Source organism: Lepus europaeus, chromosome X (assembly GCF_033115175.1).
Source record: "Lepus europaeus isolate LE1 chromosome X, mLepTim1.pri, whole genome shotgun sequence".
Classification (NCBI taxonomy): Eukaryota; Metazoa; Chordata; class Mammalia; order Lagomorpha; family Leporidae; genus Lepus; species Lepus europaeus.
Window position 1 is genome coordinate 15,738,111 of NC_084850.1, and position 13,941 is coordinate 15,752,051.

The 13,941-nt window shown below is 38.8% G+C and overlaps 1 protein-coding gene across 1 annotated transcript in view; it reads left to right on the forward strand.

The window, feature by feature from the left end:
* Positions 1-135, forward strand: part of MCF2 (MCF.2 cell line derived transforming sequence) — a 179,639-nt gene extending 179,504 nt beyond the window's left edge. The window contains exon 29 of the mRNA XM_062182994.1: positions 78-135. Within this exon, the coding sequence (XP_062038978.1) occupies positions 78-110 (33 nt within the window). The 3' untranslated portion in view covers positions 111-135. The remainder of the gene's footprint in view (positions 1-77) is intronic.
* The last annotated feature ends 13,806 nt before the right edge of the window (positions 136-13,941 follow it).

Consider the following 13,941-nt stretch of genomic DNA (forward strand, 5'->3'; position numbering starts at 1 on the left):
TGAAGTTGGAATGAGCTACTGTTTGGCTTCACTTTTCGATTTAGAAACTGAAATAATGAGTGCTGCTTCCCTTGTAGAGACGCATGTCAGAGATGGCTCTCCTATTTTGATGAAGCTACTATGTCAAATGGCAAGTAGCTCTTTCCTGCCTGCTCCTCAACCCATGTGGAAAAAATACTGCTCAAAAGATGTTCAGCCCAAATGTTGCTGATGTTGTTTCCAGGTTAAATCTTTGGACATGCAAACAATCAACAGCCCATAATTATTTCTTTTCTTTCATTTCTAAATCATTTTACTTATGGTATTCTTTATTTTTAAAATGCTGTATTCAATGTGTAAGATATTGTGCTGGAAAAGTTCTCATCTCAGAACAATTTTGAACTTGAAAATTATTTCTTTTCCATCTACTGTGCAACCACATGTAATCAGTGTGCCTTTGATTATTTACCTTATTATTAATTAAATTAACATGGCTGCAAAATGATTAAGGTTGAGTAAAGCACAAAATTATCATTTAATATGCTTTGATCGGGCCCAGAGCTTTTGTACCCATTATTTTAACCTGTGCAAAGTGATCCAAAACCCAGAAATCCTTTTGGGAGCATCAGTAATTTTGTTCAGGGCTATTGCTTTTGTGTGTGCCAAGGTAAAATTTTCATGAGAGTAGTTTACAAATAATAGTATTTAAAAATTAATATTTTCCTCCTGTTTTTCCTAATTTTAGGCTTATAATTCATGTAACTTAAATTAGTTGTGCTGTTATATTCTGTACATTTCATGCTGTAATTATCTTTTTTTAAAATAAAAATTAATTCTTCAGGTTATATAAACACATGTTCTGCTTTTTCTTTTCCATCACAAACTGCTCCAGGTTTGTTCCTGGAAAGCAGCTGCCTCACTCACATTTCTCATTGAAATAGTTAATTCTTTATGTAACAGACAGTTATGCAAGGAGTTTTGCAATCACATTTGTAATATAATTTTTCAAAACAACTTTACAGTCTCCAGGCAAATATAAAGCCCTAATAGCGTGCAGGAGGAGAGGCTCAGAAGACCTCCTGATTAGAAATGGAGATGCCATTCAGCTTCCACTTGAGGATGCTGAGGGTCAATGGTAGGTGCGTTTGCAATGCCGGTATTGGCCTCTGCTGGGGCACGTGGGTAGCTATTGAAACGTTTGGCTTTATCTCTATCTTTGTTATATGGTCTCCAGCAAGCAGAGAGATCACAGTGATGGCTTTCATTTTCAGTGCTTCAGCTGTGCCTGTGTAGCTCACTGAAAGGAATGTTAGCCTTTCTTGAGTGAAAGATGCTTTGAGAGAATGAAATGCTATGAGTCTGCATGTTCTTTTGTGGTTTACTATTGCCTCAGATGTTTTAGCTGGCACATCTGGGCTTCACAATGGCTATACATCACATTTCATTTGGTCATTTACATTACTCATTAATCAAATATTTAAGGAATGCCTACTATGTGTCAGAGACTATGCTTTGCCACTTTACAACACGGTATAATTCTCTTTATCAGTTTCAATATTGACTTTTCAATTTTGTCATTCTATACTTAGGCATTTTACTTAGCATAACACTGATTGCAAACATAGTTGTGTCAAGTGTACTGTCTAATCAGCGAAAAACCCAAAGCAGGTAGGGAATACTGTTTGGAAGGGGACTGATTTCCATCATTCTATTGGAAATTTAAAATGAAACAATTCTGTTTTTATTTTTATTTTTTTATCTTTTATTTAATGAATATAAATTTCCAAAGTACAGCTTATATTTTACAATGGCTTCCCCCCCCATAACTTCCCTCCCACCAACAACCCTCCCCTTTCCCACTTGCTCTCCCCTTCCATTCACATCAAGATTCATTTTTCAATTCTCTTTATATACAGAAGGTCAGTTTAGTATATATAAAGATTTCAACAGTTTGCCCTCACATAGCAACACAAAGTGAAAAAATACTGTTGGAGTACTAGTTATAGCATTAAATAACAGTGTACAGCACATTAATGACAGAGATCGTACATGATATTGTTAAAAAATTGATTAATTTTCTATGTAATTTCCAATTTAACACCAAGGTTTTTCATTTTCAATTATCTTTATATACAGAAGATCGATTCAATATATACTAAGTAAAGATTTCATCAGTTGGCACCCACACAGAAACACAAAGTGTAAAAATACTGTTTCAGTACTAGCTATATCATTACTTCACATTGGACAACCCATTAAGGACAGATCCCACATGGGACGTAAGTACACAGTGACTCCTGATGTTGATTTAACAATTTAACACTCTTGTTTATGGCGTCACTAATCTCCCTAGGCTCTATTCATGAGTTGCCGAGGCTATGGAAGCCTTTAGGGTTTGCTGACTTCCATCTTATTCCGACAGGGTCATAATCAAAGTGGAAGTTCTCTCCTCCCTTCAGAGAAAGGTACATCCTACCTTGATGGCCCCGTTCTTTCCACTGGGATCACACTTGCTGAGTCCTTCATTTAGGTCTTCTTCTTCTTCTTCTTTTTTTCCAGAGTGCCTTGGCTTTCCATGCCTAAAATACTCTCATAGGCTCTTCAGCCAGATCCAAATGCCTTAAGGGCTGATTCTGAGGCCATAGTGCTATTTAGGACATCCGTCATTCTATGAGTCTGCTGTGTCTCCCACTTCCCATGTTGGATCATTCTCTCCCTTTTTGATTTTATCAGTTAGTATTAGCAGACATTAGTCTTGTTTGTGTGATCCCTTTGAATCTTAGATCTATCAGTGTGATCAATTGTGAACTGAAATTGATCACCTGGACTAGTGAGATGTCAGTGGTACATGCCACCTTGATGGGATTGTATTGGAATCCCCTGGCACATTTCTAACTCCATCATTTGGGGCAAGTCTGATTGAGCATGTTCCCAATTGTACATCTCCTCCCTCTCTTTTTTTCATTCTTGTATTTAACCGGGTTTACTTTTCAGTTAAGATTGAAACACCTAAGAATAATTGTGTGTTAATTACAGAGTTCAACCACTAGTACTAGAACAAAAAAATACTAAAATGGATAAAGTATTACATTGTACATCAACAGTCAGCACAAGAGCTGATCAAGTCACTGTTTCTCATAGTGTCCGTTTCACTTCAACAGGTTTCCCTTTGGTGCTCAGTTAGTTGTCACCAATCAGGGAAAACAAATGATATTTGTCTCTTTGGGAATGGCTTAATTCACTCAGCATGATGTTTTCCAGATTGCTCCATCTTGTTGCAGATGACCGGGTTTCATTGTTTTTGACTGCCGTATAGTATTCTTTTTTTTTCTTTTTTTTAAACTTTATTTAATGAATATAAATTTCCAGTGTACAGTTCATGGATTACAATGGCTTCCCCCTCCCATAACTTCCCTCCCACCCGCAACCCTCCCCTCTCCCGCTCCCTCTCCCCCTCCAATCGCATCAAGATTCATTTTCAATTCTCTTTACATACAGAAAATCAATTTAGTATATAGATTTCAACAGTTTGCACCCACATAGCAACACAAAGTGAAACATACTGTTTGAGTACTAGTTATAGCATTACATCAAAATGTACAGCACATTAAGGACAGAGATCCCACATGAGGAGCAAGTGCACAGTGGCTACTGTTGTTGACTCAACAAATTGACACTCTAGTTTATGGCTCCAGTAACCACCCTAGGCTGTCGTCATGAGTTGCCAAGGCTTCCAAGTTTGCCGACTCTGATCATATTTAGACAAGGTCATAAAAGACAGAGTGAGGACAGTAACCAATGATCCTAAGAGTGGCATTAACCAGGTCTGAACGATTATACAGCATTAAGTGGGGAAGAGGACCATCAGTACACACAGGTTGGGAGTAGAGCCATTGGTGGTAGAGTAGAGGTTATGATTACAAAGGAATGAGGCCCAAGTATGCTAGACAGGGTCTAGAACAAAGGACAGAGTCATTATTAGAGGAGCTAAGAAAGGTGCTGTCTAAGCTACAATTAAGTTTTCTGATTGAGAGGCAAATAGAACCTCACAGAAGGGGCTTGATAATAATCTGGTGGGATTTAGGCCTTGTAAGTTAAGAGGCCCAGACCTATCTATCTCTTCACATGGGGTATATCCTAAGGGAGGTGTGAACCTCCTAGAGGAAGGCACTCTGTTGACTTTCATTACTTGGCTGGCCTGGGAGGAGAGCTGGCCAGGTAAAGGCAGGGGGCATCTCTAACAAGAAATTTACAGTTCTGCCTGCAAAGTTGCTGACCCTACTTGACCATCCCCTCAGCTGCAGTGGTCACTTTGGAAGTTGGGCTGAGTGAAGGGCTTTTCAGCTTAGAGCCAATAAGATCTGTGGCTCTGACCTGGGCATCCTTCGACTCCAGGGCAGGTCCATTTCCAGTGATCCAACTCTTGGCAGAGCTGCCAGGGCTCTTCACAAGCTGACTTCTGCTGAAGCCCAGGCTTACCACATTGAAAGCCACTGCAGTGGACTGGCCTGTTGGGTCTCCTTGAGGGCAGATCACTGTACAGATCAGCCATTCATAGGCCTGCCACCCATTGCTTCTGATGCCTAGCTTTCTTTTCCTCCTGGATTGTGGTAAAGCAGACCAGAGGATGCAAGTCAAGGGAGTGCCCGAGTCCCATCCCTAATCTTCGGTAGCCTGAACTACAAGTCTATAGTCACAGGCATGTTCTGTAGTAGTTTTTCTAAGGTAGACAATGCCCATGCGGAAAATTATATTCTCACTTTAAAACTTTCTTTCCCTTTTGTCTGAAAGGGAGGTTTTTTCTACTTACTGTATACTTCCCTGATGGCGAAGTGAATCTAGCTATGAGATTATTATTTAAGTTCTTATTTTTGCTATGCTATTACAGAAAAATGTTAGCCATCTCTTTTATAAGGTCTAAAGATTAAATTGTGTGTCCTACAGATTCCTTCATAATAGAATTAGTTTCCTACCTTGAAGAGAATACAGAAATGAAAGAACAAGTTGGGCTTAGAATAGAGAAATGAGGGAGCAAGTCCTAGATCGCTTACTGACATTAGCAATGTCACATGAATACTTAGCAAACAGTTTCAACCATTTGATAACAACTTAAGAAAACATTTACCAGAAGGTCCAATGCCTTCTATAAATTTTAAGAGTCATGTATTTGGAATCACCTCTTAAATATCTAACATGGTGTACTTTGTTTAGCCAGTAAACTTAAGCACAACCATATAAAATGTTTTTAGTTTCTTTCTACCAACAAGTTTAAAACATATGATACACAGATTCAGGTCACACAAATTAAAATGTATCTTTGATTAATTTTAGCAGCTTAAATTTATGGACAATCTTATCTATAAGCCATTTAAAATAAAACTCTTAATAAAATTTCCCCATGTGAACATACAATATGTACACACATATAGCATAGTAGACCAATATAGCAATTTTAATAATAGCTTTTAAAATCTTTAACTCTTTTTGTAGATTGCCAAATGATTTGAATTGCTTTTTGTTTTTAGTAACCTCAGTTAACCATACTTTCTCTCAGTTGGTACTGTTAATACATTATTGGCTTCATCTGTTTACAGAGCCATCCCAAAGTACTGAATACAATAGAAGTGGCTGGAAAAAGTCCATAGGAACCTATAGGAGGACAGCTAAACACAGAACCAACAATGCTTTAGTTTTATGAGCAGCAAATCATATATAACTGTGGATGACAAAAGACTTTAAGTTGCCATGTTTAAAATTATAAACTCATCAACCAACAAGAGGCACTTGCTTACTTCACAGTAGTTTTGAAAGCACCTGTAGGATTTTAGAAGTATTTAACCCTTTAGGCCTTTGGGACTTTCTCATTAAATAACTATCATGTCTAGTAACACAAGATCATTAGACTTTTTAATTCTCAAACATTTGTATTAATAGCATTTTCCATTATAGAAACTTAAAGTTTGGTACCACATCACATATTGACAGTACTTCTAATATAATCCAAATAGCCTGATGAGTTGGTGTCTCTATAAGATGAGAGACATAGGTCCTTCGATTTTTTCAGTTGGGCCCAAACTGGAAAAACCAAAGTCCAGGATTTACTGGAAATTTTAGAGATCAGATTGTTTGAAACTTTGATTTTTTGAGCGCCTGTCAAGAATGCCAAGAAGGCTCAAAATCCAAAATATCTGGTTGAAATAAGATTCCTTAAAATCATGACATAATATAGAAAAAATTTGATCATTGTTACAGGTGATTATTCAAATCTTTGAAAATAAGCACATATTTAAATAACCCATAGCTCTTAATAAATATTCAGCTGTTTTTGAACAATTAGAATGGAACAGACATCAAGAGAACATAATAGATTACTTTAACACATTGCTTTAACAGAGCATCAGAGTTTAATTCTATGTCAAAGAGAAATTGAGCTTCCTGTGATCTTTTGCTGTGACGTTTCCTTCCTTTACCTTCTTTCATATTGGTGACCATGTTTCTGTGTTTCTGTGTGGAACACATCTTTAAGCATCTTTTGCAGGGCAGGACGAGTGGCAACAAATTCTTTCAGTTTCTGTTTGCTATGAAAAGTCTTAATTTCACCTTCATCCACAAATGAGAGCATTGCAGGATATAATATTCTGGGCTGGCAGTTTTTCTCTCTTAGTACCTGGGCTATGTCTCGCCATTCCCTTCTAGCTTGTAGGGTTTCTGATGAGAAGTCTGCTGTGAGTCTAATTGGAGATCCTCTAAGAGTAATCTGACATTTCTCTCTTGCACATTTTAGGATCTTTTCTTTATGTTTCACTGTGATGAGTTTGATTACAACATGTCGTGGTGAGGATCTTTTTGGTCATGTTTACTAGGGGTTCTATAAGCTTCCTGTACTAAGATGCCTCTCTGCTTCTCCAAACCTGGGAAATTTTCTGCTAGTATGTCACTGAAAATGCCTTCTAATCCTTTGTCCCTCTCCATGCCTTCAGGAACTCCTAGAACCCGAATGTTGGGTTTTTTAATAGTATCCTGTAGATTCCCAACAATATATTTTACATTTCTAATTTCCTCTTCTTTTCTTTGGTTTGCCTATTTCCTTTCCTGTTCTCTGTCTTCTAAGTCTGATATTCTCTCTTCTGCTTCACCCATTCTGTTTTTAAGGCTCTCCAATGTGTTTGTCATTTGATCTATTGAATTCTTCATTTCATTATGATTTCTCGTCACTATCACGGTTTCTTGTTCTACTAGTTGTTTCATTTCATTTTGATTCCTCCGTAATATTTCATTTTCACGAGAGAGATATTCCATCTTGTCCATTAAGGATTTCTGTAGTTCAAGAATTTGTTTTTGAGAGTTTCTTAATGATCTTATCAATTTTTTGAGATCCGCTTCTTGCATTTCTTCTATCTCATCATCTTCATAATCTTGAATTGGGGTGTGTTTTTCATTTGGGGGCATCCTAGTGTCTTCCTTGCTCTTGTTACCTCGGTTTTTGCGTTTGTTGTTTGGCCTGTTGGAGATATTTGGTTTCTTCACTGTGGTGCTTTTTCTTGTTACGCTATGGCTCTATATTAAGTGGACTGTCTGCTTTCGGTGGAGCCTTAGAGGCTTGAGATGAGTTTGGACTGAGAGCTGTGTTTGGTTCCTCAGGGTTGAGGGTGTGTCAAAGATGACACTCCCAGGTTAGGTGTGGTAAATCTCTCTTTCTTTCTTTCTTTTTTTGATTCAAAAGGGAAGTAATTCCGCACAGCTGAACGTAATTGGAGGTAGTTAGCAGGCGATTGTTATACCCACAGGAGCCAGAGATTGGAAGCTCTTTCCCAAGGACCACACAGGCAATCTGTGCTGCCCTCAGTGTGGGCTCCAATTCTCCTGCAGTCTCCCACTGGGTTGTCAAGTTAGATGCTAATCACCTGTTATTTCACCCCTCCCCCCAGAGTCAGGTTTTTCTGCTAGGCTCAGGGCTGGTGCAGACCTGAGGTCGCCCTGCTTATGACGTATGTCCAAAATGACGCCTGCTCTTTGTCTTTCTTGCCTTTGAGGGGTGAGCGGAGAGAGAGAAACTCGTGTCCGTATTGGTCACTTTTTTTTTCCTCTCTCTCTTCTAGTTAGCCTGGTGAACTTTTCCCCACGGAGTTTCAAGCCTCGTTCCCTGTAGCATCCTCTTTCCGCTTGCCCGCTGGTGTCTCGGGCTATTGAGGTTCGGCTCACCTCGCGTTCCAGCGATGGTGTGTTGATTCAGCCGCTGGTGTCTCGAACTTGGGCTCCCACGCTCTCAATGTAGGTCCATAGTGAATCACTAGTTCCAGAAGAGTTTCCTCTGCTGTTTTTTCCCCTACTCTTCCTTGACCCTGCAGTATCTCCACTTTTATTAACCTGTCTCTCGCCCGGACTAATAGTGTTCTCCCTTCCTATTCCGCCATCTTGCCGCTCTCTGCTGTATAGTATTCTATAGAGTGCATGTCCCATAGTTCTTTATCCAGTTTACTGTTGATGGGCATTTGGGTTGGTTCCAGGTCTTAGCTATTGTGAATTGAGCTGCAATAAACATTAATGTGCAGACAGCATTTTGTTTGGCAATTTAATTTCCTTTGGGTAAATTCCAAGGAGTGGGATGGCTGGGTTGAATGGTAGGGTTATATTCATGTTTCTGAGGAATCTCCAGACTGACTTCCATAGTGGCTTAACCAGATTGCATTCCCACCAACAGTGGGTTAGTGTCCCTTTTTCCCCACATCCTCTCCAGCATCTATTGTTGGTAGATTTCTGAATGTGAGCCATTCTCACTGGGGTGAGGTGAAACCTCATTTTTGTTTTGATTTGCATTTCTCTGATTGCTAGTGATCTTGAACATTTTTTCATGTGTCTGTTGGCCATTTGGATTTCATCTTTGGAAAGGTGTCTGTTGAGGTCTTTGGCCCATCTCTTAAGTGGATTGTTTGTTTTGATGTTGTGGATTTTCTTGATTTCTTTGTAGATTCTGGTTATCAACCCTTTATCTGTTGCGTAGTTTGCAGATATTTTTTCCCATTCTATCGGTTTCCTATTCACTTTCCTGACTGTTTCTTTGCAGTACAGAAACTTCTCAGTTTGATGCAATCCCAATAGTTAATTTTGATTTGACTGCCTGTGCTCCTGGGGTATTTTCCAAGAAGTATTTGCCAGTATCTATATCTTGCAGGGTTTCTCCAATGCTCTCTAATAATTTGATGGTTTCTGGTCGTAGATTTAAGTCTTTAATCCCTGTTGAGTGAATTTTTGTGTAAGGTGTAAGGTAGGAATTTGCTTTATGATTCTGCACATGGAAATCCAGTTTTCCCGTCACCATTTATTGAATAGACTGTCCTTACTCCAGGGATTGGTTTTGGATCCTTGATCAAGTATGAGTTGGCTGTAGATGTTTGGATTGATTTCTGGTGTTTCTATTCTGTTCCATTGGTCTATCCATCTGTTTCTGTACCAGTACCATGCTGTTTTGATAACTACTGCCCTGTAGTATGTCCTGAAAGCTGGTATTGTGATGCTCCAGCTTTGTTTTGTTGTACAAGATTGCTTTAGCTATTCGAGGTCTCCTGTGTCTCCATATGAATTTCAGCATCATTTTTTCCAGATCTGAGAAGAATGCCTTTGGTATTTTGATTGATATTGCATTGAATCTGTAAATTGCTTTTGGGAGAATGGACATTTTGATGATGTTGATTCTTCCAATCTATGAGCATGGAAGATTTTTCCATTTCATGGTATCCTCTTCTATTTCTTTCTTTAAGGTTTTGTAATTTTCATCGTAGAGATCTTTAACGTCCTTGGTTAAGTTTATTCCAAGGTATTTGTTTTTGTATCTATTGAGAATGGGATTGAACTTAGAAGTTCTTCCTCAGTCGCGGCATTGCCTGTGTATGTAAAGGCTGTTGATTTTTGTGCATTGATTTTATATCCTGCTACTTTTCCAAAGTCTTCGATGAGTTCCAATAGTCTCTTAGTAGAGTTCCTTGGATCCCCTAAGAAAGAATCATATCCTCTGCAAAGAGTGATAGTTTGAGTTCTTCCTTCCCAATTTGTATCCCTTTAATTTCTTTTTCTTGCCTAATAGCTCTGGCTAAGACTTCCAGAACTATACTGAATAGCAGTGGTGAGAATGGGCATCCCTGTCTGGTACCAGATCTCAATGGAAATGCTTCCAACTTTTCCCCATTCAATAGGATACTGGCTGTGGGTTTTTGATAAATTGCTCTGATTGTATTGAGGAATGTTCCTTCCATACCCAGTTTGCTTAGAGTTTTCATCATGAAAGGGTGTTGTATTTTATCAAATGCTTTCTCTGCGTCTATTGAGAGAATCATATGGTTTTTCTTCTGCAGTCTCTTAATGTAGTGTATCACGTTGATTGTTTTGCAAACATTGAACCATCCCTGCATACCAGGGATAAATCCCACTTGGTCTGGGTGGATGATCTTTCTAATGTGATGTTGCATTCTATTGGCCAGAATTTTATTGAGGAATTTTGCATCTGTGTTCATCAAGGATATTGGTCTGTAATTCTCTTTCAATGCTTCATCTTTTTCTGGCTTAGGGATTAAGCTGATGCTGGCTTTATAGAAAGAATTTGGGAGGATTCCCTCTTTTTCGATTGCTCTGAATAGTTTGAGGAGAATTGGAGTTAGTTCTTCTTTAAATGTCTGGTAGAATTCAGCAATGACTCCATCTGGTCCTGGGCTTTTCTTTGTCGGGAGGGCCTTTATTACTATTTCAATTTTTGTCTCTGTTATGGGTCTGTTTAGGTTTGTATGTCTTCCTGGTTCAATTTAGGTAGGTTGCATGTGTCCAGGAATCTATCCATTTCTGATAGATTTCCCTGTTTGCTGGCAATCAACTCTTTGTAGTAATTTCTGATGATTCTTTTTATTTCTGTGGTGTCTGTTGTTACGTTTCCTTTTTCATCTTTGATTGTATTGATTTGAGTCTTTTCTCTTCTTTTTTTAGTTAGTTGGGCCAATGGGGTGTCAATTTTGTTTATTTTTTCAAAAAACCAGCTCTTCGCTTGGCTGATTTTTTGTAACTTTTTTGGATTCAATCCTGTTGATTTCTTCTCTGATTTTAATTATTTCTCTTCCTCTGATAGCCTTGGGTCTGGTTTGCTGCAGATTTTCTAGATCCTTGAGATGAACTGAAAGTTCATTTATTTGGTGCCTTTCCAGTTTCTTGATGTAGGCACCTATTGATATCATCTTTCCTCTTAACACCACTTTTGCTGTATCCCATAGGTTTTGGTATGATGTGCTGTTATCCTCATTTACTTCCAGAAAATTTTTGATTTCTCTTTTAATTTCTTCTATGACCCATTGTTCATTCAGGAGCATGTTGTTCAATCTCCATGTGTTTGCACATGCTCTAGGGATTCCCGAGTTGCTAATTTCCAATTTCATTCCTTTGTGGTCTGAGAAGCTGCATGGTATGATTCTAATTCTTTTGAATTTGCTGAGACTTGCTTTATGGCCTAGTATGTGGTCAATCCTAGAGAAGGTTCCATGTACTGCTGAGAAGAATGTAAATTCTTTCTGTGTAGGATGAAAAGGTCTGTAGATATCTGTTAGATCCATTTGGGCTATAGTGTCATTTAAATCTACTGTCTCCTTGTTGATCTTCTGTCCTGTTGATCTGTCTATCTCTGAGAGTGGAGTATTGAAGTCCCCCAGTACTATTGTATTGGGGTCTAAGTCTCCCTTTAATTCCCTTAACAAGTCTTTTAAATAAACCGGTGCCTTTTACTTAGGTGCATATACTTTGATTATCATTATATCTTCTGTTGAATGGATCCCTTAATCATTATATAGTGCCCCTCTATGTCTCTCCTAATAGTGTTTGTGGTAAAATTTATGTTGTCCAATATTAAGATGGCTACGCCTACACTTTTTTTTCATTTCTGTTGGCCTGGTATATCTTTTTCCATCCTTTCACTTTCAGTCTGTGTGCATCTTTGTTAGAAAGATGTGTTTCTTGTAAGCAGTAAAAAGATGGGTTTTGTTCCTTAACCCAATCAGCCAATCGGTGTCTTTTAACTGGATTGTTCAGGCCTTTAACTTTTAATGTGACTATCGATAAGTAATAACTTTGCCCTACCATTTTTGGGTTTCCTGTGATCTTTTGCTGTGAGATTTCCTTCCTTTACCTTCTTTCATATTGGTGACCTTGTTTCTGTGTTTCTGCGTGTATCACATCTTTAAGCATCTTTTGCAGGGCTGGATGATTGGCGACGGATTCTTTCAATTTCTGTTTGCTGTGAAAGAACTTTCTTTCATCTTCATTCACAAATGAGAGCTTTGCAGGATATAATATTCTGGGCTGGCAGTTTTTCTCTCTTAGTACCTGGTCTATATCTCACCATTCCCATCTAGCTTGTAGGGTTTCTGATGAGAAGTCTGCTGTGAGTCTAATTGGGGATCCTCTGAGAGTAATCTGACATTTCTCTCCTGCACATTTTAGAATCTTTTCTTTCTGTTTCACTGTGGTGAGTTTAATTACAACATGTCGTGGTGAGGATCTCTTTTGGTCATGTTTATTAGGGTTTCTATAAGCTTCCTGTACTAAGATGCCTCTCTGCTTCTCCAAACCTGGGAAATTTTCTGCTAGCATGTTACTGAAAATGCCTTCTAATCCTTTCTCCCTTTCCATGCCTTCCGGAAATCCTAGAACCCGAATGTTGGGTTTTTTAATAGTATCCTGTAGATTCCCAACAATATATTTTAGATTTCTAATTTCCTCTTCTTTTCTTTGGTTTGCCTGTTTCCTTTCCTGTTCTCTGTCTTCTAAGTCCAATATTCTCTCTTCTGCTTCACCCATTCTGTTTTTAAGGCTCTCTAATGTGTTTGTCATTTGATCTATTGAATTCTTCATTTCATTATGGTTTCTTATCACTATCACTGTTTCTTGTTCTACTAGTTGTTTCATTTCATTTTGATTCCTCCTTAATATTTCATTTTCTCTAAGGAGATTTTCTATCTTGTCCATTAAGGATTTCTGTAGTTCAAGAATTTGTTTTTGAGAGTTTCTTAATGATCTTACCAATTTTTTGAGATCCACTATTTGCATTTCTTCTATCTCATCATCTTCATAATCTTGAATTGGGGTGTGTTTTTCATTTGGGGGCATCCTAGTGTCTTCCTTGCTCTTGTTACCTTGGTTTCTATGTTTTTTTGGCATCTTGGAGGTGCTCTTTGTTTCCTTCGCTCTTGTGTTTTATCTCATTATACTATGACTCTATACTATGTGGACTGCCTGCTTTTGATGGATCCTTAGAGGCTATGCTGTGTGTGGACAAGGAGCTCTGGTTCTTCAGGGTTAACGGTGTGCCCAAGGTGAGTCACCCAGATTGTTCTCTGGCTTGCTCTCTCTCTCTCTCTTTTTTTTTTTTAGACTCAGTTGGGAATTAATTCCACAGAGCTCACAGGGTTGCCTAGGTTAAGGAGTTTGTTTTACATATGTAAAATGGTGCCTGCTCTTTGTCTTGCTAGTCTTGTAAGGTGAGTGTAGAGAGAGGCTAGTGACCCTGCTGATTCCCCTTATTTATTCGCTTTTTTTTCCTCTCCTCTAGTCAGCCTGGTGCACTTTCCCACCATGGGCCCTCAGACCACACTCTATCCTTCCCGGCCAATGTCTCGGGTTACCTTTCCTTCCATCGCTGAGGCTCAAATTCTGTGGCTTGGTTTCTGTGGCTGGGCTCGCTGGGTTCCCCTCTCTTGCAGCTCCGTTCTCGCAGCTCTGCTCCCATGGTGCGGCGCGGCGCAGCAGTGGGCCACCTTGCTCTCCCCATAGGTCTTCTGTGTCACATCCACTAGATCTGGAAGAGTTTCCTCTGCAGTTTTTTTTCTGGGTCTCTTCCTGATGGTACAGTTACTTCACTTTTGTTAAACTATCTTTTCCTGGACTGTTGGTGCGTGCCCTCACTCTTCCACCATCTTCCAATTCTGTTTTTAT